General features: G+C 39.3%; 1 protein-coding gene across 6 annotated transcripts in view; it reads right to left on the bottom strand.

Moving 5' to 3' along the window:
• Nucleotides 1-24,032, bottom strand: part of RBMS1 (RNA binding motif single stranded interacting protein 1) — a 217,409-nt gene that overhangs the window by 27,713 nt on the left and 165,664 nt on the right. For all 6 annotated transcript variants that reach the window (XM_047083581.1, XM_047083583.1, XM_047083585.1 and 3 more), the window contains exons 3-4: nucleotides 13,793-13,851; nucleotides 8,839-8,930 (exon numbers count right to left, since the gene is read on the bottom strand). In XM_047083581.1, the coding sequence (XP_046939537.1) occupies nucleotides 8,839-8,930; nucleotides 13,793-13,851 (151 nt within the window). The remainder of the gene's footprint in view (nucleotides 1-8,838; nucleotides 8,931-13,792; nucleotides 13,852-24,032) is intronic.

Below are 24,032 nucleotides of genomic sequence, written 5' to 3'. Positions count from 1 at the left end.
TGTCGAACTGAAGTTGAAGTATTTACATTAACACACTTACTTTTCTTGAGCCACTCTCTCTGCTCAGGTCCTTTTAGAGCGCTACCTAGAGAGAGCATGGGAGCTACAGAACACCCAGGTCACCTTGGACACTTGAAAACAGTGTCTGAAGCTTGGACAATCTGTGCAGGTCGGACATGATTCCACTGCGTCGTTCTTAGCGGATTTGGGGGTGGAATTGCTGGCATGCACTGCGGAGCTGGAGAGGAAGCCCTCATTGAACCACACTCTCAGCTGTTTGCAGCGCTCCCAAAAATAACCAACCTCTCCTCCACTACTATTTTTAGGAGTCCATTTCAGGCACACTATTGCACACAAGGGTAATACTGTGAATAATTCAATCCAGAGACAGATAACGGATTCTGAACCAAGGCGTCTAAAGTCCACTGGGGCTTTATCTCAATCCCCTTCCTCTGCTCCATGGCAGGGTCCTTACTACTTACTTTTGAGTTGTGATCACCAACGGGGAAAGGAGAGCCCGTAAATTCACAAAGACAAATAAACTCAAAGACATATAAAATGATAAACTCTAGGCAGAGCAAACTTTAGAATCTGCATAAAGGTGAACTCAAGAGTAAATGGGGGAAGGGAGCTCTGCTAAATCCTTGCTCCTCAAAGAGGGATCCAGGGGCCAGCAGTGATGGGATTACCTGCAAACCTATCAGGAATGCAGAATCTTAGGCGCCCTCCCAGGCCCACAGAATCAGAAGCTGCATTTTAACAGGATTTCCAGGTAATTCATATGCATATGATGTTTAAGGAGCAATAATTAGATCATTTCCCACTCACCTTTCCTTTGCTCAGACAGAATCAGCTGAAACCAAAGATACGCAACTGAATTTTCTGAGAACCAGTAACTACTAGGTATATTTACTAAGAGTCTAGTGTTAAATCATCAGAGAAAAAGCTTATATGACAACTGGAATATTTTCTGACCACGTTAGAATCACTTCTAATCACTTCTGCAGGATCACTTCTGCAATTGTAAGACTGGAATTTTAATTTCATTTTAAATCAGGCTTTCCTTTGATCTTACTAACCAAGTGTATCTTTACACACTGAACTATGCAGGCTTATGACTTTTCTTTAATGAGCACTTTTAGTAGTCATTCATTGATATTTTAGCATTAGGCAACAGAATGGCAAACTCATATTTTAGGTGTCCAAAATGCACAGTGCTTTGAAGCATACACATATTTGAATTGTACAAAAGTCTCTACTTTTAAATTTGTCCTATCATTAATTAAACCTGAAATGAAACCCGTCCTTTTATGTCATCTGGAGTAAAAGTGAACATTGACCTTTCGTGATATACTTACCTGGTAAGATTTAAAATAACAACCTGGTATCCTAGGACATGGCAAATGCTCTGGTATTTCCAAGCATTCAACTTATCAAATCTGGAGAAACTATGGGCAAAAAGTATTGTCCCTATGACCTCCTGGTTCTGACAGTGGGCAGCAACATGGAACCAGACCAGTCCCAAACGTGTGCAGCAGAGGCTCCAGGCCTGGGAGTCCCTGGGGTGTGTCAGTGTGGGTGGATCCAAGAAAAAAAGTGAAATTTTTCAAATGCTCACTAGCAAGCCAAATACTTAACCTCATTAACCCTTCACAGACTGAACAAAATGCTTTGCTTTTAGCTGAAATCAGGATCAGCTCAATGTGGAACGACTGATTATTTTATGCTGAACAAAACCTATCTTTATATCTTTAAGGTATAAAAATTGGAAAGTGATTTAATAAATAAAAAACACTAACAGATAAAGTGGAAATATAAAGAAAAGCAAAATGGTCTTAGGTATGAAAGTTTTCAAATGCTTCTGCAGTAGGGTGAGAAGTAAAATGTTCTCTCCTTATTTTCATTTCACTTACTACATTTGCCCCATTAATTGCACAGCTCCTGGGTTAGTCATCTCACGTGGGCTCTACCCTCCCAAGTCCCTGAAGATTTCCTGCGGTGCAGAAGGCTCTATTTGTTCCTATGGAAGTCTGGTCCTTAACTGGCCAGTACAGATGGAGTCCTTTCTCTGAGGGTGGGTCCTGATGAGCCCCGTAGCCTCCTACAGCCAAATGATGTGTACAGCACATTTCATGCATCCCAGACTCGCATAAAATAGCCTTGACTCCAGTCCCGTCTTCCAGCTGCTTATAGTTAAGTAGGAGAGATAGAAACACAAGTAATAAGTGCTATGACAGAGATGGGTACCAATCACAATGGGAGGACGGATGGGGGGAAACATGTCTTGGGAAGACAGTGAAGACTTTCCGGAGGGCAGGACATTGAGTTGAGACTTGGGAAACAAACAAGTCGTTGAGGCTGAAATCAGATTGTGAAAGGCTTTCTAAAGAATTTGATTCTACTTGGTCAGTCACTGCTGTTGAAACTTCCATTTCAGTGCTGCGAACAGCAAGAAGGACTATGTATCCTGAGGAGTCGGCAGGCAGAGGCCAAAGTAACCTTGCCAGAGTGCAAAATTTTTTTGAAGCCTTGTGTTGTATCTTAGAAAAAAAAAAAAAAAGTCATGTAAAAAGTCATGTAAATGTTGCAATCTATTCCCTAACTATTTAGGTTTGTTTTAGTATAGAAACAGTATTTCTGACCTCATACTTTCAAGTACTACTGATACTCTGGGGAGATAAGCTGTGTTTATCCTGTGATTTCATGTACTAGGGTGGGGGAGGGGAAGCAGGAGGAAGGAGGGACTGCCGTCCATGAACTGCAGTTAGAAAGCCACAGTCTGACAAACGGGGAGGTTTCAGAAGCATGGAAACAAGGAAATGATATGATCAAACCTATCTTATGAGAAAAATCTCTGAATCATGCTTAGTCAGATTCAGAATAAAGCTGGGAACCCCCTAATTAAAAAGAATTAAAACCTTCCCTGGGCAAAGATATGGCCTAAAAAATGTTACGTAAGAAACATATACCACAAATATTGTGGAGACTTCTCTATAAGTTACAATTATAACAATTAAATGACTAACATTTAAGAATGTTCAGAGGATATTTGTCATATGTGAAGTATTTTTAAAAGGGTTAACAATGTAGGTACAAAATACTTTCTAAATCCATGTTTTAAAATATGATTAAAATATGTGTAAAATACTACATTCTTTAAAGTCTTGATTCAACCTGAAAATTCACCAGTGAAGAAAAAAATAAGCACTAAAATCAGAATCCAGAAAGAAACTGAGCTCTTAACCCATTCATTGGTAAAAAGTGAGCTAAAAGTAGACTAAACACAAGTGAATATTTCCCATGATTTTAATACATTTGTTTTCAACAGCAACAACTCAATTAGTTTTTTCATTTGGGATGATCTTTAAAGCTAATGTTATTTATTTTTCTTTTCAAATGGTCAACTTATCCTGCAAACATTAGCTACAAAGTTGCAGTAATTAAAAAAAAAAAAAAAAAAGAAAGAAAGAAAAGAGAAGAAACTCCAGGCTGGCAGGACTGGCCACAAAAATATCTAATCCCCAAAGTGTCCATGGATCCTAATTACCACACGTTCATAGTGAATGGAATATATAATACTTGCAGTGAGTGGGGAGTGGTTCTTGAATGAGGGTAATTTAGTTTCTTTAAAATCAGTGACAACCATAACTCTGTTTTATTGCATACAATGTTATGTCCCAAAAAACAATTATTCTGTAAATTATGGGTGGCCAAACATAAAGTGGGGCCAACAGGCCTCTTTATATCCATCCTTAGGCATGGAAAAGGTTCAATGGCTTCTCTAACAAGTAGAAAACTAGCTCCCACATTGGCCATGAGAGGGATAAATGGCCACTAATGTTCACTTGAGTAGAAAAGCAGGGCTCAGAGGTCCCGTGTGGTGTAAAGCACTCAGTCATCATCTGAAAGAAATTAACAAAAACCTCCCTGTGCATGTGGAATGGTTCCTAACATGCAAGAAAGGGACTTGGCAGGAAGACCAGACATCTGTTTTCCCTTGTACTGAATAGGTTCACCAACCAGCCGAGAGCTGCTTACAGGCATGTGAATGCAAACTGCCTGAAGCATGGTGGACTCTGTGTGGAAGGGGGATTAAATTCCTGCTCCTTTGCCTATTTACTGGGGGAAAAAAATGTGCTCGCTCACCACCAGGCAAAGAACATATGATGGCCTGCTGACTCCCAGCAGGCCTTAAGAGGTAGTGCTGAAAGGCCTGGAGAAGTCATTCTATTAACAGATATTACCAATGTTGATTTGGTTGTTAAGTCTTTTCAGCTTGGTATCTGAAATTTTCTCTTCTCTTTACTGATTCTGAGTCTTCTATTCTAAAAACAAACACATCTGAAACAAAGCCAAGTTTAACAGAAACGGGAATGGCCTTGAGCCTTTGGCAAAAGCTTTTGATAAGTTTCATCAGGGTACTCTATAGACAGAGCTCAATAAATCTAATTTTTAAATGTCCCATTCTTGTCACTATCTGCTCAAGCTAGGAAGAAAGTTTTTCTCTCACTTAGTTGGCTTCTCTGGTCATCAACAAAATAAACATTTAGTATCTACCCTATGCCAGGTACCAAGAAAGGTACTGAAAGTTAAAACATGAATAAGAAACCATTTCTGCTGCTGAATGCTCTCCACTCTCAATTCTGCACTTCAGTTCTGAGTATCTGGGGAGTCCTTTTTCAACCCAGGTACCCAATGTGTCAAACAATATTATATGCTTCCTCACCCTGAACCCCACACCCCACCCCCTGATTTCCCTGGAATGCACTTTAATTTTTTCTAATTACATAAGAAATCAAGACTTTAATATGTAACAACATGAATTTTCAAAACCTTATGTAGTATCCTGATTAATTCACTAGCAAAAAGTGGATGGCAACGGGTCCCTTATGACTCAACATGGGAGCCAGACCTTAACTTCTTTTAAAAAACTGTCTCCACAAAAGGTGCATGCCAGGTGCTCCTTTATCCAGACAGCATAAAGGGATGAAGTCAATTCCAGATCTTCAAATCCATGGTGCCATGCTACAGAACAATGGACCCTCTAGCATTTAAAATATCTTTTGTAACTTTAATGATATGATAAAAAATAAATCAGGTCCAGGAAACTCGATCTTTCCACAGAGACCTAAAGAAATTCAGAAATTCATGAAGTGCAGGATGTTGGCACACTGCCAGCATCTCTGAACCTACGTACTGTTCCTTCCCGACAGATGATGTAGAGCGGGATCACTCTTCCCAGCCAATTTACACTACCCAAGTCTCCTAAGGAGGCCTTTGAACAGTGCTCATTATCAATCCACAGGAAAGTGGCGTTCAGGTGCACTGTTGACATGTGCCAATCTAGACCCAGTCCAGTTTTGACTAAATGCAGCGTAAAGAGTCCTTCAAAACAGTGGTTATTTCATAGACCACGCTGCTTAATATCACTGGCACTGAAAAGATGCCTAGGTAAGTGCTCTTAGGGTTGCTTTAAAGAAGGACTTTGCATTTGTAACAGGTTGTTCAATAGCCCTCTTTCTAACTTGGTTTCAGCAGAAGCCACAAAACAACGGTTGGCACTCTGACATTCCAGAGTGAGAAACCAGACCACCTAAAGAGAGCTGCTGAGAACTGGTTTGGGGTGCTTAGCTGACCACCCACCTCCGTCTGGCTACGAGAGATTGGAGAGGCTGAGGATGAACATGTATGTGGAGAGAAATGCTGATGTGTTCTGAGTCTCACCATGTGGGCTGCTTCCCTATCACTGCGAGTCAAGCAAGAGGGGCTTGAACAGACCACTCAGGAGGCTTGATCTGTGTGCCGTGGAGCTTGGTGGATACAATGGATCAATGTCCGACTTAAACCTGAGGAATCTAAAAGGCAAAAGGCTGGTTGAAGGGGCATATAAGTGTGGTTAGTAAGTTACCTACTCTCCCACAGACAGTTGCCAAACGCAGATCAGATGAGGGCCACGCAGGGTAGAACTGGCCCAGGGTTGTGTTAAATCCTTCCAAGAAGGCAGCCTTGAAGGGCAAGGAGGTCTCAGCAGAAAGGGGTTGAAGTTAGACTCTTAGATTATCAGGAGCTGAGGCATATATTTACCAGTTTCGAGGAACCACGGGAGAAAGATCAATTAGGGGTGGTGGTGGTGGTGGTGTAAGAGATCTCTGAAAACCTCCCAAAGCATTCCACGAAGGAAAACATTAGCCCTCTGTCTGGCCAGAGAAATTAATACCAGATTATACCACTGTCAGGTCAAGAAACTTTCCCATCCTGTACCACTGTTCCAAGGTGGTGGGGCGGGGGCATAGGGGGCAAGAAATCACAGTTAGCTGATGGAAGCACAGGAAAAACAAGCTTGGGAAACAGGAGAGAAACTAATCATGCTCCTATCCTGTTGTAGGCTTACAAATTAGGGCAGACCTGAGCTGGAAAAAGGGAGAAGCTTCAATGGGATACTCAAAGTTTCATTAAAAAAAAAAAAAAAAAAAAGTCCAAACAAGCCAACGAAACCCACCAGGACTGGACATTTAAATTACAGGCATCACACATACAACATCAGTAACGTGTTCTTAAAAATCAGATGTTCAGCATCAAAATGTTAATTAGGATCCCATTCTACATTATTTCAAATAATAAAAAATCATAATGTATTACACATGAATCACCACCCTCAATTTCCTAAAATGTCATTACTTATTTTCCTATTTTTCTACAATTTCCTAAAATGTGACTTAAATACATTTGTTACATATGTATGTATATACCCACGTAATAGATGGTTGTATTGGGATATAAACCTTTAAAACATTGCTTCCTGATCACCAAGTAATCAATACAGTTGTTAGCAGACAATTGCAGTTTAAGCTGTGATTTCTTTTAGCACCAGTGACAGCCGAGACACCTATCTCTTTTGCCCACTCTCAGCAGTTTTCAAAACCTCTCCATGTGATTCTGACATTTTACAAACTGTATTTAGAAGGTAACTTGAGACTCCCTATACAACATCTTGTTTAAAATATCGTATAGTTTGGTGTAAGTACATTTAGAAATGGCTGGAAATGTGTCGAAAGATAATTCTATTCCGTGACGTTTGGATATAAAAAAATCAAGAGGCATTCTACCGAAAAAAAATTTATCAGAAAGACCTGGAATGAAAGAAGCAATGGAAGGGACGTTTTAAGATAATGAGAGTGGCGGGAAAAGTCATGGGACCTGCCCTGGATATTATCCATGAGAGGATGAAGCAGGAACTTTATAGAACAGAGGAAATGGACAGAGTAGAGGGAAAAATAGAGTTGTCTTTTTGACTGTGTCTTGAAAGTCCTGCTTATAAAATGTATGGTTATCCATTGTTTACAGAGGCAGATTAAACATTCTGTAAATCATTATACAACACAGGTACTGCACAATCATAATAAAATATATTTAAAATCCTCATAATCATGATCTTTCAATAATGCCACAGGGAATTAATTACTCTATAGTATAGACAATCTGAAAATCATGATACTTAATATTTATAGATTTGTTGTTTTTTTTTTTTTAATGTTTATTTATTTTTGAGACAGAGAGAGACAGAGCGTGAACGGGGGAGGAGCAGAGAGAGGGGGAGACACAGAATCTGAAGCAGGCTCCAGGCTCTGAGCTGTCAGCACAGAGCCCGAAGCAGGGCTCGAACTCACGGATCACGAGTTCCTGACCTAAGCCTAAGTCGGATACTTAATCAATCCAGCTACCCAGGTGCCCCTCAGTTTATTTTAACTTCTTACTCTGGAGTTTGAGAAAATCTGAAATATGTCCAACTTATGTCCAAATATTGGGGCGCTTGGGTGGCTCAGTCAGTTAAGTGTCCGACTCTTGATTTTGTGGTTCGTGAGTTTGAGCCTTGTGTCAGGCTCTGTGCTGACAGTGTGGAGCTTGCTTGGGATTCTCTCTCTCCCTCTCTCTCAAAATAAAGAAATAAACAAACATAAAAAAATATATCTAACTCCATTCAAAGCTTTAAAAATATTAAAAGTCAAGGACTACTTTAGAAAGGTGATTCCTTTCAGTAATTCCTGACATCTTTCATGATGTTGAATCTTTGAGTCAAGGTAAATGTCTATCTTGGTAGGGGCACCTGTGTCCTTCAGGGGCCTCAAGGTCTTAGCAGGTAACTTATCTCTTTCCTAGAACTCTTTAACTTCTATAAATCTTTCCTTCTGGAAATGGGAATGTCCCTGAGGGAATGATCACATGCTACTAGCCAGAAGTAGCAGAGGACAGCACAAAATTACTTTCCTTTGTACTTCAAGAAGCCAGAGAATATAAAACTATCGATCTTTTGAAAAGGATATACAAAATATCAAATTGGTGAGTTTCAGGCTTGAAAATATTTCCCACAGCAATTCAAGGACCACAAATGGAAAAAAAAAATGCATATAATTATATGAATTTCTGAATAAGTGCCCCCTACAGGTACTAAGTATGACATAACCTGAGTTTACATTTGGGCAATAAAAGGACTGGGGCATAAACCTCACTTTAACAATATTCTTCATCTAGAATGCTAAAAGTTCATCAGAAACAACCCTTGAGTAAAGCCACTGTAGAACTACTAAAGAAGAGATTTCTAACCTATAAATAACCAGTGTCTGAAAATGTTGGACTTGTGTACAGATTCGAAATAGCATTTGTGGCTTCCACCTCACTTAAAGTACTACTGAGGATGTGGGGGCACAGGACGGGTGTTCAGAAGTGACCCAGGCTGTCTGGGATGGAGGGAGGATGTTCGCAGTGACAGGCAAAGCACCAATGCCAGGCTTCAGAACCAAAGCCAGGGACCAGAGCAGCGACGACTGGCTCTCGACTCACCTTTGCCATTTGAGCTTGAACCCCACTAGCCTTCAGGGCAGACACAGCTTTTTGAGCTGCTGCAGGACTGTCGAAGTCGACAAAACCATAACCTGAAATGCAAAACACACTTCGTTATTAAGCCATTCTTTTGTAATAATGTAAAGAGCAAAAAAAAATGACTCTAGTTGGTTTCCAATGTGGGCAGCAGAAACGAAACCCTGACGTCCTGACAGATGTCTAGCACTGACAGCTGCAAATGCAGCGTCCTTCTCAGGCTGTCTTTCCTTGTCGTCTCTCATGAGCTAGACCAATGTCCCTTCAAAGTAAAAAAGAAAACAAAACAGTTTTCCCTTTTCTCAGGTGTCCTATACTTACTGGAAAAAAAAAAAAGACATCTAAGTTAACCAACCAAAGTTAAGAAAAGAAAGGGGAGGGAATCAACTTCAGAGAAATAGCATTTCTAACGATTTGGCGAGAAGGATAGAACAATCCTTTGGAACTTAAGACATGACAGGAACAAAAATGTTTATTCCATAGACTAAACTATATTTTTCAAAGAAATTAAGAATACCCATTAAATACCCCAAATATAAAATAATCTAAATTTTAGTACTTGATTAAAAATATGATTACTTGTTTACTTAAAATACACCTTGTGATCCCCCTTCACTTAAAGGGGGTAAAAAATGCCTCCAGATACCCAAAAGAGCTGTTTCAGCAGTTCATGCTCTAAAACCTAAAACTAAACCTCCCCAAAGAGGCTCTGATTTAAAGCTTATTTACCCGTAGCTTTAGAAACATTTTTAACAAGCTGGTCAGCTACTCCTTGGCCACAATGTATCAAAAGCAGAAAAAGGGAGGGGGGGGGTGTCAGGCTAAGGGTAGGGCTGCTACAAAAGAAGCATATGGATGGTACTTACCAGTGAAAACTGGCAACAAGTGATAAAAGAGGAAAACTATACAAAGAACAGGACTTACTCAGTGTAGAGCAATAGCTCCATGCGTTTCGCACAATCCAGTGACTATCACTGTACTAAAATAGGCAATCTCTGATTTTTCCCTGTGATCACTCTTAAGTTATTGGCAAAAAGCTAAATTGTATTTAACACACTGTTTAAAAGATCAGGGAAACCAGGCAGAAATACCAACAGAGATTTTATTGGAACTCAAACCTATTACAAAATAAATTTTCAATGAGTAAGAGTATTTTGAAAAAAAAAAAAAAAAAAAAAAAAACACTGTTAGGACGCTGCACAGAAGAAGGGCCAGTCCTATCATTGACGTGTAGATATCGTAAAGATAGTTTAGACCATGAAGTCCTAGTGCCAAAACAGACCAACATACAGATCAACAAGGCCAAATGCAAAGCTTGGAAAAGGTTCAAAGGTCAGTGTGCACTCTTAGTAACAAAAATACTGTCTGGTAACAAAACAAGTTGTAATGAAACAGAGTAAGCCATCAATTATAGAAATAGATGTTTCAGTAGAGATTAGATTAAAGCTGAAATATGAAGCAGCTTCCTTCTATTACTTGGAATTGGACTGAAATAAAGCCTAGTTTGATTTAGACAGTGGAGAAATAGCCAGGTTGGAAAGAAAAAGAAGAGTTAGCTCAGGTAAAAGCAGAGAATGCTACTCAATTACCACATCAGAAATTAGGTTAAACATATTCCGAGTGTTATGTAGAAACCTGTAGTTAACGCTAATACGCATCCCTCCGTGGGCACACACAGGCACACACTCTCTTGCCCTTGTATGTATTTTATTACCAAATACAACTTGAGCAGGCCATAAATGAATACCCAACTACAATGAAATGATGTAACTCCTACTCATGGATATTTAAGCGTGTCCTCTGCACAATTCTGCTGTTGCCAATAAATCACAAGAGACAGAGGATCTCAATTTTGATGTAACTGTGGTTGAATTTATTACCAGTCAAGTACTATTAGTATCATTTTATCTGTTATTTTCTTATTAGGAAAAAATCCATAATGGTTGCATGCTAGTTGTTTACATCCTTTTCTAACCACATAGCTGTTTCATAAATATTTGCTTTAAAACAAACGTTAACGGATAGGCATGCAACCACGTGCCCTTTTCCATTTTCTCTATTGTATCACTTTCTAGTAAAATATGAGAGTATGCAAATTTGAACTACAGGTTCTATGGGTTTCATTATAAATATATGTATAAAGATGTTTCTGAAGGTGGGATTCACTAAGTAACACAACACCCTCACACTGGGTCCCCAGGAGGGGTCTCAGCTCTCAGGACCAGGCATGTCCTGCTTCCTGGATTTTCCTCCACACTGTAGTGACTGATACATGAGAATAGCTATGTTTTCTGTTTTTGCTTTGTCTATTAGGAAACATAGGCAGGCCATTTCTGTAGGAACCTGAGGTTTCCTGCTCTTACCCTTAGTTTCTCACTGGTCACCCATTTTTATTTTGCGTGCATGTGTTCTAGTCCTGTATGTAATTCTGTAAGCATTAGTAATTAATCAGTGTCATCATCAATACTTTGTAAGTTGTTTCTTTTTCTTTTTTCTTTTGGTCCTGAATTGCCATATATACCAGTGTTGGCAAGTTTTTAAATACCTTTAGTTGGCTAAAAACGGACAAAAATTGAAATGCAGGAGAGCAACTGATTCGTGAATTTTCACATTTAATAACTAAGGTACATGTTATTCAGAGCAATGTTTCTCCCTTCAGTGTAATTTTCTTTCTTGGATAGTGTCTATAAAATCTGCTTTGTGACCAAAAAAAATGTTCTGTGACCTCTAAGGTCTCTTAATTTCTAGGTGTAAAATTCTTTGATACAGTCAACCTCAAAAAATTAGTATATAACACAGGAACTTTCCATTTATGTGAATATAATCTCTTAGCATTACCTATTTATCCATCTATCCATCCATTCACCTACCTACCTTCTCAAGTTATCAGTGGCTAACATGTTATTTGTCTTTACCATGAGGTATGTTGTGTTATTTCTTCTCATCTGTCCTAAAATTTTTTTTTTCAGGAGCTCTCTCATTCTCACTTCCAGGATTTTATAAACCCATTTTGCTTCCTTGATCCCCTCACTCCCTATCCACCCCTCACATATGCTGACATCTATCTATTCCTGAGAGTCTGTGTGAAACAAAGAGCCCTAAAAGATTCCTGTCATTGCCCGCACACAAAGCAGTATCTCCTTCGATTCACTTCAAGAGAAGGTCTCTAAGAGATGTGGCGTATAGAAAATCAGTTCCGAATTATTCCTTCTCTTATTCTAAAAGCACCACAACTCTCTCCACTTACCTTTGAACACTTTCCAACTGTTAGGGCTTTGTATTATGAAAATAGTTTACATTTAGCAGGAGTATTTTTTATTTATACCTTTTCTGTACCATGTTGAGCATTTTATGGATTTTGGTTTCTAGGGAATAAGTTCTCATTGGAGAAGAGTGCATAATACGTAGGAATTTTCAGTGCAGGGGCGTAGTGAGGAATTCACCCTTACTTAACTGGGGCAGCTTTGCTAATTTTAAACACACTGATCTGCCATGGAAGATTCTTTTTGGGGGGGGTGGGGATGGGAGGAAAGATAGGGTAAAGCCATAAAAGCACTGGTCTACTGCGATTTCTCTCTCAGTTTGAAACAAATGTTTGAGATCAGCTTCCTGTTTTATGCCTGCAAAAACCCATTTTGCTTTATACAACTAAAAGATTTTTTTTTCTGTGTCCTGCTTTCCCAAACCATTTACAAATATGTGAAGTGACGCTAACCTTGGCAACTAAATGTAAACAGTTCAGTCTACAATTTGACTCCCTCTAGTTTAATTCATTTAAAATATTTATTGAGTACCTCTCTACATAAAGCAATGCTTTATTCCCTGTCCCCAGGCAAAACTGTCTTAATGTGCTATGTTGCTTCAACAGGAGCTTAGATATTGGCCACAATGGCTTCTTTAAATTTAGGAGCTTTGAAGAAGAGTCAAATACAATGAACCACTTCACGTCTAGATTAAAGGAAATGGCTGGCTTCTAAGGCGAGGCCTTACCATAGGGTTCATTTACATTCTTTGCCTTTCTCAGACGGTGCTAAACCACAGCCATCACCACTACTTGAAAAAGTAGGGTCTAATTAATGAGGAGATTTGCCTTCTCTGCCTATTCCTGTCAACCTTATTTCAATTCATGGGGTCAGTAGTTTGACTCAAAGTCAGCTGACTCCATTCTTCCCCTTTCCTAGAAATCACATGCCCATTGTTAAGATGCTGGATCATTAAAAGTCAGAACCGGAGAGCATCAGCACTGCCTACTGTAGACGCCTCCTCTTCCAGCTCATGGAGCTGGATGAGCTCATCCTAATTACATGGAAAACTGAAGGTCAGTGCATCAAATTAATGCAGCAGCATATTTCAAAGGGGGATATGACCTCCCCTCCCTATTACAATTTGGTCAGTGAAAATGGTTCTCTCCTCCCCGCTGCCAATATTGTCAACAGGCATTCAGCACAGAACAATTGGGAGTATTGAAACATGTAATTAAGTACTGCTTAAAACTACTCTATTCTAATTAATAGAGCCAATTTGCACAATATGTAATCTTTTCAGTTCTTTAGTGCAGTCCAATGGTCTTCAGTAAGCAGCTCTAATCTCCTTGGGCTCAGGAAAGAAAAGCTATTTTCTAACTTTACTTCCCTTTTAAAAGTAGCGGCTAAATGCCAACCAGTATCCTGCACATTAGCTCCACTGGTGTCCGATCTGCGATTCTGGCAAACTGCTAACTGCTTAGGGTTTCCAGCCAAAACTTGGCCAGGGACAAATGTAAAGGCATATGCTGACATTGTGCAAGACGGGAACTGGATGACACATAAGACTTGCTTTTTAATAGAATGGAGGTAGTTTTGAAACCAAAGATCAGGTTTAAAATTCCATCATTTTCCTAAAGCTAGGATTTAATAGATTATCATCCAAGGGAAGATACCTTTGCATTTGTTCGTTGTCTTATCCAAAATTGCCTTCGTGGAGACTATTTTCCCATATCTAAAAGATAAACAGGAAAAAAAAAAAAAAGGAGAAGTTAAAATCAAGGAACACTTGTTAACATCTAAGTCCAGAGAACACACGTACTTTTCAAACATCTGCAAACTTTAAGATACAAAATGTTCTATACTTAGAGGACAGAAAATGAGACTTCTAAACTCTAAACTAAAAAGGGGAATGACTAGGTCTGCTATTTGAATCTTTGGATTACAGTTGGATGTTGAACTTTGAGGAATCAGAGGTACTTACCTGACAACCTTGGGACAAAAAAAAAAAAAAAAAGAAAAGAAAAAGGAACATGAGCTCTGTAAAAAGTTTCTTCTAGTAACACTATGTGAATACAAAGCCAAATGTAAGGCTACAAAATTACTGAAGTACTATGATCCACAAAGACTTTATAAACTGACATGAGGGGAAAGCTGCCTGTATTATATCTATTCATTTTGGTTTTGTAGACAGCACTGCATGGCTCCACATCGTCACGTGCACGCATGTCCTTGTTTAACATGCCTGATGGTGTATTTAGTGCAGGTCTTTTTTTACCTAAGACTTTGATAGCTGTTTATATCTATATAAACAAATCTATAAAAATATATAACTAACACATTCATTAATATCTCTTTTAACTGAGCAGTAACAGCTATATAGTATACACGCTAATGTGTGTGTACATGCATGTGTGTATAAGAAATGAACACTAATGAGGGTTTGTATAAATGTGTTCAAATTCCTTAATGTACAGTAGACACTGGGGGAAGAAGGGAAAAAGTCCAGAATGCACTGCTACTGAAGATGAAATGGCAGCATGGCTTAAATATATGTACTGATCCTATATCCTTTATAGTGACTAGACCATAATGTAAGGTGCTGCCATCTATCTATGTCTGTCTTCAAAACCCTAAGGAAAAAAAAAAAAAAAAACGCTTTGAAAAATAATTCTTAAAAATGATTGGGACTCAGATATGCACATAACTTACTTCATGATCTGAAACCTGTGTCCTCATTTATACATGGTCAATTTTCAGATTTTACTTTCCTATGTTTTACTTTTAAAATTTCACATTTTCTCATGATCTTGAGGGCTAAAAAGTCTTAAAAGCTTAGGAAATGAAGCATCTGTGCAGCACTTTAAACCATTCTGAACACTGTAGGTTTCTAGTTTATGCATTGAACAAGCTGAAATGTTTTTATCAAGAAGAAACAAATGGCTTGAGCCACCTCTTTCCCTCAGTTAATTTTTACTCTGTGTAATCATGTAATCAAATGATTACTAACTAGGCATGAAAGTAAAGATAATTTAAGGTTCAAAAGACAATTACATCTAAGAGGCATAATGCTGCACAAACACCTTCAATTCCCTGTAGAGACTCTGAGTATTTATAACAACATTAACACAGGTCACTATGCTTACCAGGAAAAAAAAAAAAAAAAGTAATAATTAAAAAGAATCTGCTAATCAGAAAAAATAGGTGATTTTAGCAACCGTTTCTCTACGTAGGTTATTTACATGCTTGATATTTACCAGTGCTCTCTCCTTTTGCTCAAGTTTTGGGTGAAAAGATTTTTAGACTGCATTCCTGTCTCATACCATTCCAAAAGTACGGAAGAAGAAAGTTAGTACAGCTCCAATTTGGGATTAAGCGGATTGAGAGTCACAGAGATTAAGAGACTTTGCTTGAGGTCACAGAGTTCAGGGTCTTTTGTAAACCACACAGAAGAAAGGAAATTTAGGGAAGGTCAGGGGCTGGCCTTCTACCCTTCTGGTCCTGCCCTCCACACTAATGATGGGAAGGAAAGAGAGGAGTGGGAAGTAGGAAAAAAGAAAAGGCTCCCGGTAGCCCTGGAACTCAATCCATGCCACACTCTCTTCGGGTTTCTGTTCTCTCTGGTCTCTTTGCTACTTTGAGGTCACTCCCCACTTCCACATCTATGAAACCCACACCTCTTCTGCTCTGAATTGACTCCCCAGATCTTGTTCTACTTCTCTGGGCACTCTTTCCATTCTTCTTTGCCCATTCAGCCTCTTCTTCTCCCTCCTTAACCAAGTACTCTCATCTCAACCCTTCCTTTGCCTAGGAAATCCATCCAGTGCTATGGGGTTGTTTAACGCATCTTCTCTGATGGTGCCTGTCTCCTTTTGGAGTTGTTTGTTGTTGTTTTATCCACCCCCCACCCCGACTTTAGTTTTTGTCTCCTCCGCTTTCAACTTAAATATCTTAGTATGTTATTAATTAAGATACTTTAATATCTCATTCAATGTCACCTAATGCCCGATATTTTCTAAATCCCATCCCCAAAGAACCACAAACACATCTTCCCTGTCTTTTTCATTCAATAGCACTATCTCACTCCCAATCTCCCCTCAAGCTCGAGATCTTACAGACACCATCAACTCAGGCATTCCTGAATCCAGGCAGTCAGTAACTCTTCTGACTTGTCTCTGATGTGTTTCTAATATTCATCCTTTCCCTTCACTGTGTCTAGACCCAAGCAAAAAACACATAATAGCTCTTGCCTTGCCTCCAGCATCTGGTGCTTCCAACCCTGTCTGCTTTTATTTACCTTATACATCACTTTAAACATGTCTCTCCCATCCATCCCACCATTATCCCATTCTACCCATGCTTCAACTTGAAGAACCTGTTCAAACATTTTCTCTTCCATGAACCCATCCCTAATCTCCTCATCCAAATCCGTTGTGATTTTGTAAGAAACCAGAAAAGGGATTACATGTACTCAATTCCTACTTATGTTCTAGGCACTGTGCCAGGGACTTTGTATGCATGATCTTATTTAATTAACTTTGCAACAATCTTAGGAGGTAGGTGCTATTATTCCCATTTTTGCAAATGGGAAAACGAAAAGCTCCTGTAAATTTTAAACCTAAGATCTCACCTAAAACCCCAAAGCTTAAATGAATTGTGTTTCATTTTTCACTGCAACTTACTCATGAAATAATTTTGAGAAACAAGTTTCCTTTATACACTGAGGGTATGAAAGGAGAGGAACCAAGCAGAAGCCCTCTTTGTATTTTATTTTACCTGCAAAGACCTCTTCTTATCAAGTGGGAATAGACTTACTTTTCAAGCCAAAGCAGAGCTTCTGTTTGTGTTAAACACAAGAAATAAACATGTGGTTCCTGGCTGAAAGAGGGATGGGAGGGGGGGTGTGGGAGAAGAGATATTTCTAAAATGTATCAGTTTTGCTTTCTACTGCAGTCTTTACCATGATTTGTGGGTTAAGCCTGAAAGACTGTGACTCTCAGGCAGAAAACAGTTTCCACTCAGTCTGTGGTGCTAGTATTCCATATCGTCTCCCGGCACTGCAGTAGATCAGTGGACTGCCCGTATGGAGTTACCTGAGGGGTGCAGCAGGGTTTACCTCTCATAAGCTGTCTTCTTTTGGGGGCTATCCACTCACCTACACTTCCCACAGTGTCAGAGGTACCTCATTAAAATCACCAGGCTGGAACATGTCACACTTGCCATCACTCAGGCCCTGGCTAAGGTAGCTTCTTAGCGGATGATGAAGTCAGCATGTTGTGGGGAGGGAGTACGGGACAAGTAGTTCTGATGACAGGTGAAAGGATCTAGAACATGGGGATGAACTGTCTATCAAATGGCACCTCAAGAAACAGGAAAAAGTATAGCAGGGCTTCAGAGCAGTCACCATTTCCCACTACTGGTTCTATCTGCAGTAAGATTTACTAACGTGGGGCCAGGGATGGGGGTGTTATAGATGATTAACATTTCGTCTCATTCTATTGTTGATCATCAGGGCCCAGGTGTAAAAATTCTTAAAGCAACTATTCACCTACCCTTGTTCCAACATGCATTTTGTTTAAAAAAATCATGAATTGGGGCGCCTGGGTGGCTCAGTTGTTTGTGTGCAACTGGTGATTTTGGCTCAGGTCATGATCTCACGGTTTGTGAGTTTGAGCCCCACTTTAGCCTCTGCGCTGACAGCACGGAGCCTGCTTGGGATTCTTTCTTCGCCTCTTTCTGCCCCTTCCCCACTTCCCACTGCAAGTCTGCATGCACTTGCTCCCTCTCAGTAAATAAACTTAAAAAAAAAAAAAAACTCATTAATTAACAGGGACATGTTGGGAAAAACAGGCCTCTTGACTGGCAGAATTCATATTCTGACAACACCAAGGAGAAGAGAGCAAAGCATAGACTTCTATGGGAAAAATGTGAATATGAAGATTCTTTGGGTTTTCACCCGATTCAAAGTAACAAGGCTCAGACCACAGCTCTGGTACCCAAAATATAATATTCTTTGCTAAGAGTAGATAATCCACTCCAGAGGAAGCAAAAGGATAAAGAGTAATTAGGAGATGTGACTACAGAATCATTAGAATTTCAAAGGGAGAGGATAACAAGTAAAGACTCACATTTCAACCTATTGGCCCAAGTGAACTTGGCTGATAAAACCTTCTGCTGATAATCTACCAACATTTCTTGTGCTTCTATCACAGCTTTAGACATTTCTCCCCCATTTCCTTTTAAATTTCTTTCATCTCAGTAAGTTTCAGTCTGTACTTAGTAAATAAAACTTCATTTTCTCCTCTGCCCCCATCAGTCACTCCTAAGCTCTAACTTCTTATTAATTTACCTTAATTACAACAGAAATGCATACATGTAATTAGAAGACACAGAAAAGCAGGTTGAAATGTTAGTATCACCAGAAGTCCTGGGTAGGAATGTTAAAGCACATTAGTGCCTATCTTTAGACTTTGTCCAACGTGCAGGCACATATGGAACACACATGTGTGCAACCTGTGTACACACACACACACACACGTGTGTGCACAAACTCCTGTACTAGGGAACTCATGGCTTTTATCACATTCCAAGTTACAAGCCCAGGCTCTGGAAAGTGGAGTCCAACCCACCCACCACCAACAGATGGCGACAGTGGTTGATAAGTTATTTTAACATTGGTCATTCCAGTTGTAAATTTATTTAAGATACCACAGGGTTATGTGCAGTGTCTGTTTTGAAATATTTTAGGATCATTATTAAACCTGAAAAAGCAATGAGTATGTGGAAAACAGGAAGAAAAAGTATACACTTATAATGTGAACAAAAAATGTATTTTAAGTTTGACGAAGGTGGGATACTGCTCATGTATAGAAGATGATTGGTTTTTGTTTATTTTTTAAATTTTTAAAAGTTTTAAGATAGAGACAGAAAGAGAGAGCATGCGAGTGAGCAGGGAGAGGGGCAAAGGGAGAGAGAGGATACCAAGCAGGCTCCGCACTACCAGTGCAGAGCCTGACGTGGGGCTCAATCTCTTGATCTCAGGATCATAACTTGAGCTGAAATCAAGAGTTGGATGCTGACCCAACTGAGCCACCCAGGCTCCCCATGGTTTTTGTTTGTTTTAATAGCTGAACTGCCAGTGAAGGACAGATTGAGTATGCATCCTGTGAGATTCTGTGCCTGTGCAAAGGACAATAATCAGCAAGGAGGAGGGACAGGGAACTGAAATGACGTATGAGTATACGACTATCAGTTCAACATCAATACTGGACAATATGATCTAATGAGTTAATTCAGGAGACTAATAAAAGCAACAGCTTACATTTATCCAGCTTTTATTTTATGCCAGGCACTACTCTAAGTGTTTTAAGTCATTTTAATCTTAACAACCACCTTTGGAGTAGGTGAGGGCTTTTTCCCACTTTGTAGATGTGAAACTAGAGAGCAGAGCACGGGGCCTAGTAAAGGTAGCACAGCCAGGAAGTGGTAAAGATGGAAGACAGGAAGTTTGCTCCGGACAGCCATGCTGACAGATGCAGAAACTGGTTACCAACCATAGGCTGTTCCATAGGTTCAAAGCAATTCCCGTCTTGAGTCTGCACGGCTCTAAATGAGTGAGGGGATGAGGGCAGACTCTAACTGCAAAGGTTTCCAGGACAGATGCTGATAACATTCAGAAGGGAGTTACTGCACTTTCTGAGATAAAACAGACAACACTGTTCTGCTTGGAATAAAATGCCCAATAGAGCATATGTATTAGTGGAAAGGAGGCATGACTGGCTTTAAAGCTGAAAAGGAATAATTCATGTATTTACTGGGTAATAATGGATTTGGGACTATAAGCCGTAACTCTTGTCATTTTGGACTTTTGGGGGAGAAGAAAAACAATGCACACACAAACACACCCACACAGAGATCATACTGTATATGCTGTTTTCTACCTTGCTCTTTTCGCTGCTTTACTTTTTCAGTGGCCTCCCAGGAAAAGAGAATTTCCTAAAATTTGTTTTAGCTCTTCTAACAATGGGTTGAAAAGAGGAAGGAAAAAAAGTATTAGATAACACTCATTTTGCTAATAGAAAAGTTTGTTGGAGAATGAAATAAAAAAGTAGGAGTTTTCCAGTGAGGATTCAGAATAACATGGATAACAGAGCCATGGATATATGATATATATATACGTATATGTATGTAACATGCATAACATATATATATATATATCCATGGATATGTTATCCATGTTATTCTGAATCCTCACTACCTTGAATAACTCAACTCGTTATGTTTTCTTTATTTACTTGGTATAGGAAGTGGTAAGCATTTGAAGATGTGACATTTTACATTTTAAAATTAGGCAACCAATATCAAGCAAATTTTATAAGACTTTACCTTTTTAGCACTGAAGATTTTATTTTAAAGTTTATTTATTTTTGAGAGAGAGTGCAAGTGGTGGGGAGTGGGGGGAGCAAACAGAGAGAGAGGGAGAATCCCAAGCAGGCTCTGCACTGTCAGTGAGGAGCCCAAAGCAAGGCTTGAACTCACAAACTGTGAGATCATGACCTGAACTGAAATCAAGAGTCAGATGCTCAACCGACTGAGCCACCCAGATGCCCCAGCACTGAAGATTTTAAATGTTTCTGCAAGACTCTTCTAAGATCTAAAAATATGAAAGGTAGAGAAAGTTATTCTACTTTTCATTTCAGTTGTTTTGCCTTAACGGTCCCTGTTACTTGGGTGTAACAAAGGCTGGGTGTGCCTTTGTGGATAAATGATTTCTGGCACATGGGACAGAACAGAAATCTCCCCATCTTATGCAGCTGAAATTGGAGCCAGAGTTTGAAGGAGGTAAAATGCTTGGCAAGGGAAAGCTGCTACAGCCCTAAAGGTCAGGAACAAACCTGGTGCTGAAGGTGAACGGAACACAGGAAAGACAAGAACAGTCAAGAAAGGGATCAGACCAAGAAACCAACCCACACAGCATGTCTTTGGCATGCCCTTCACCATATAAGGCCTATGAAGAATATACACAATGCCATCCTTGTCATCAAAGGGGGGACACTCTGTTGGGGGAATGTTAGGGAATCTTTAATATTAAAAAAGAACTAAGAGAACTTGAGGTGTTGTCTGATGAATGCTAAATCAAGGAGGCATAAAACATAGGATAAAGGTCAAGTTCATGAAGAAAGACTTTGGGGAAAGCAGAAATTCAATAAACAGAAGAACCTGTCTAATGCAACCCGTGTTGGAGGAGCAAGGGACGCTAAGTGTGCAAAGGTCCTAGAGGGCCTGGAGTTCCAGGAAAAGGAGTCAAGGAACAGGACAAGGCTGGAGGTGTTGCAACTGCACAGTGATATGACGAAAGCAAGAGTTTAGTAAGATTAATGAAAATCTTATGGCTAGGATCAGCAGAGAGATGCCACATTTTATTATTTTTGTTTTTGTTCTTGGTACTCAAGCAATAACACTCACGTTCAAGAAATTAAAATGGAGGGATCAGAGCAGCTAGGAGATGACTGGAAAGGTTCCAAAGGACAGAAAAGTTTTAAGACAGAGGACTTTTGTGAACTAGCCTTAAATGCTTAACTTGACAGCTGAGAAAAATAATCCATGGTGTCTGTGCTATGGAAAGCCGGTGGCTTGTTTCTGTGAATGCAGAGAAGAGGGAGAAAAGGAGCCACTGCAGCTCACTTTTCCACACTGTCCTGGAAAGGACAAGGGGTTCCAGACCCTGTCCCAGACCTAGAGCTTGAGGAGACATGATCTGGCAGAAGCTCTGACTGTCCTTGGGCAGTCTATCCCTCCTCTACACTGGTTCTGTCATGGCAAAGGCACTGGTGGAGAATAAATTACAGAAGCTCTGGAACAAAGCGTCACATTTTTCAAGAGAAAATATATACACCTGCGGATCTGATTTTTCGTAACACTAACATGTTAACATAAACATGCCCTTCAGGAATACAAATAAAATTGGCTATTTGTACCCAGTTTTTGAGGTTTATAACCTCTTCTGACTAAATTTAGAGCCATGCCTGCTCATCTGCCTTTTCAACATTTCTGGGTGGCACAGCTCATCTATTATAATTGCTACACAAAAGTAACCAGTTCAGTCTGTTTATTGCATATATGGCTAGAACTAAATAAGTCATAGAGAATGGACATTAAAACTACCTCATTAGAAGTGGCTAAGATGCATTTTTGCCATATTCTATGAAAAAATTACACTTCTAAATAAAAGGCACACTATAAAGCATTTGATTTATTACACGGATTTGCTATTGTAGTTTAATATCAAATCTGTTATGATCTGCAATCAAGGTAAAGTAGCTTTAGACTATTTTATGGTCTTTTAAGAGCACACAGCATGCAAAGTGTCATTTACATTATCTTATGACAGAATTTTTGCCACAAGTCACTGTACTACAGCACTTATGGATGCAGTCACAGACCTACGTTAGCGCTCCCAATACTAATATGTCAGAGGAAAATAATACTCCCTGAAAACGGAAACCAGAATTTTACATGTAAAATAGAGATTATCTATCAGTCTGAAACACTGATTAGTGTCTAACTTTTAAAACAAAGACAGCTTGGTTGTAGAAAGTGGTCTTTTATTTCTGAACTGAATTTATGCACTGACAATGACAGAGCATTTTAAAAACTCTCTTCCTCTCCCATCAAAACCCGGAATGTATTTTCTTTGCTTTGACAATGTCACCTTCATGTTGACTTCACGTTACTGTATCGTAACGAAGACAGTATTATACTAGAAAGTAGACAGATTTGCAGCCAGAGAGGTCTATGCTCAAGGGATCCTTTGGTCAATGACCAGCTCGGGGACTCTGGTGTAGCAGTTGTCTGGCCTCAGTAATCCTACCCATAAAGCAGAATGGTAACATCTAACCTCACAGGACCACTGCTAAGGGGCTGGCACAGTGCTTGACACAGAATACATACTCAATAACTAATAAATGTTTTTCTCTTCTCCCAACACACTCCAAATAATGGCACTTCTAATTCTTACCACTTGATAGCACTAAGCTAGACTACCTCCTTACCTTAATTTCGACATGATCCTGGGTTTGCAAATGTTGAGAAAATGTAGACCTACCACTTTTTATCGTGACTTTTCAGTACAGTCATTTGCATAATGTAGCCACTCAATATATACTGGTTGAATATGTGAAACATAAACATGTAATATGGATTTTTTTCCCCTGAAAGTGTTTGGTGTAGGGAACTGAAGGAGGTTGGCAGTAGTAGGGAGAAGGGAAATATTACATTTTGCCTTGGAAAATGAACACTGCCTTGTATTTTATTCCAATTTAGTTTATAAGAACACCAAGGAGGGAAGCGAGGTAATTTAACAGTTTAACACGAAGTAAAAATTAGTACCAAGAAGAGAACTGTAAAATGTTAGCAGGGGGAAAGACCCAAAAAACTAACAGAATTTTTGTTCCTAGATTGTTTTTCATGTATCTCTAAATTTGTTGCTCTTATAAAGAGAAATCAAAACTAGAAATCTTTCGGACACACACACACACACACACACACACACACACACACACAGTACCAAAGAACTATGTCAGAATCTGCAGAAACTGAATGCATTAAACTGCAACACTGAAAAACATATTGATGTTTTCATTAATTCAAACTGCTTCATTCAAAACAAGAAAAGTGTGACAGAGACTAAAAGTAAACAATGCTCTCTGAAGCAAAACAGAGAGTTATCTGAAACTATTAAAACAGAGTGTGCAAATTACCTAGAAATTTCTTTTGATTCTGATACAAGCAAAAGAGGCAAGAGTCAAATTGGACATTTCCTAGACCAAACACTAGTGTTGGCTTTGATCCAAAACACAGCACCAGCGTATTGATTTTCAAATGCAGTAGGTCCATCCTTTTCTAAAGTAAGATGTC

This window comes from Lynx rufus, unplaced genomic scaffold, assembly GCF_022079265.1.
Source record: "Lynx rufus isolate CCGP_SWC_20201006 ecotype Redwood Valley unplaced genomic scaffold, mLynRuf1.p SCAF_2, whole genome shotgun sequence".
NCBI classification, from domain to species: Eukaryota; Metazoa; Chordata; class Mammalia; order Carnivora; family Felidae; genus Lynx; species Lynx rufus.
Note: the sequence above shows the minus strand (reverse complement) of the source record. Positions and strands in the feature narration are given on the sequence as shown.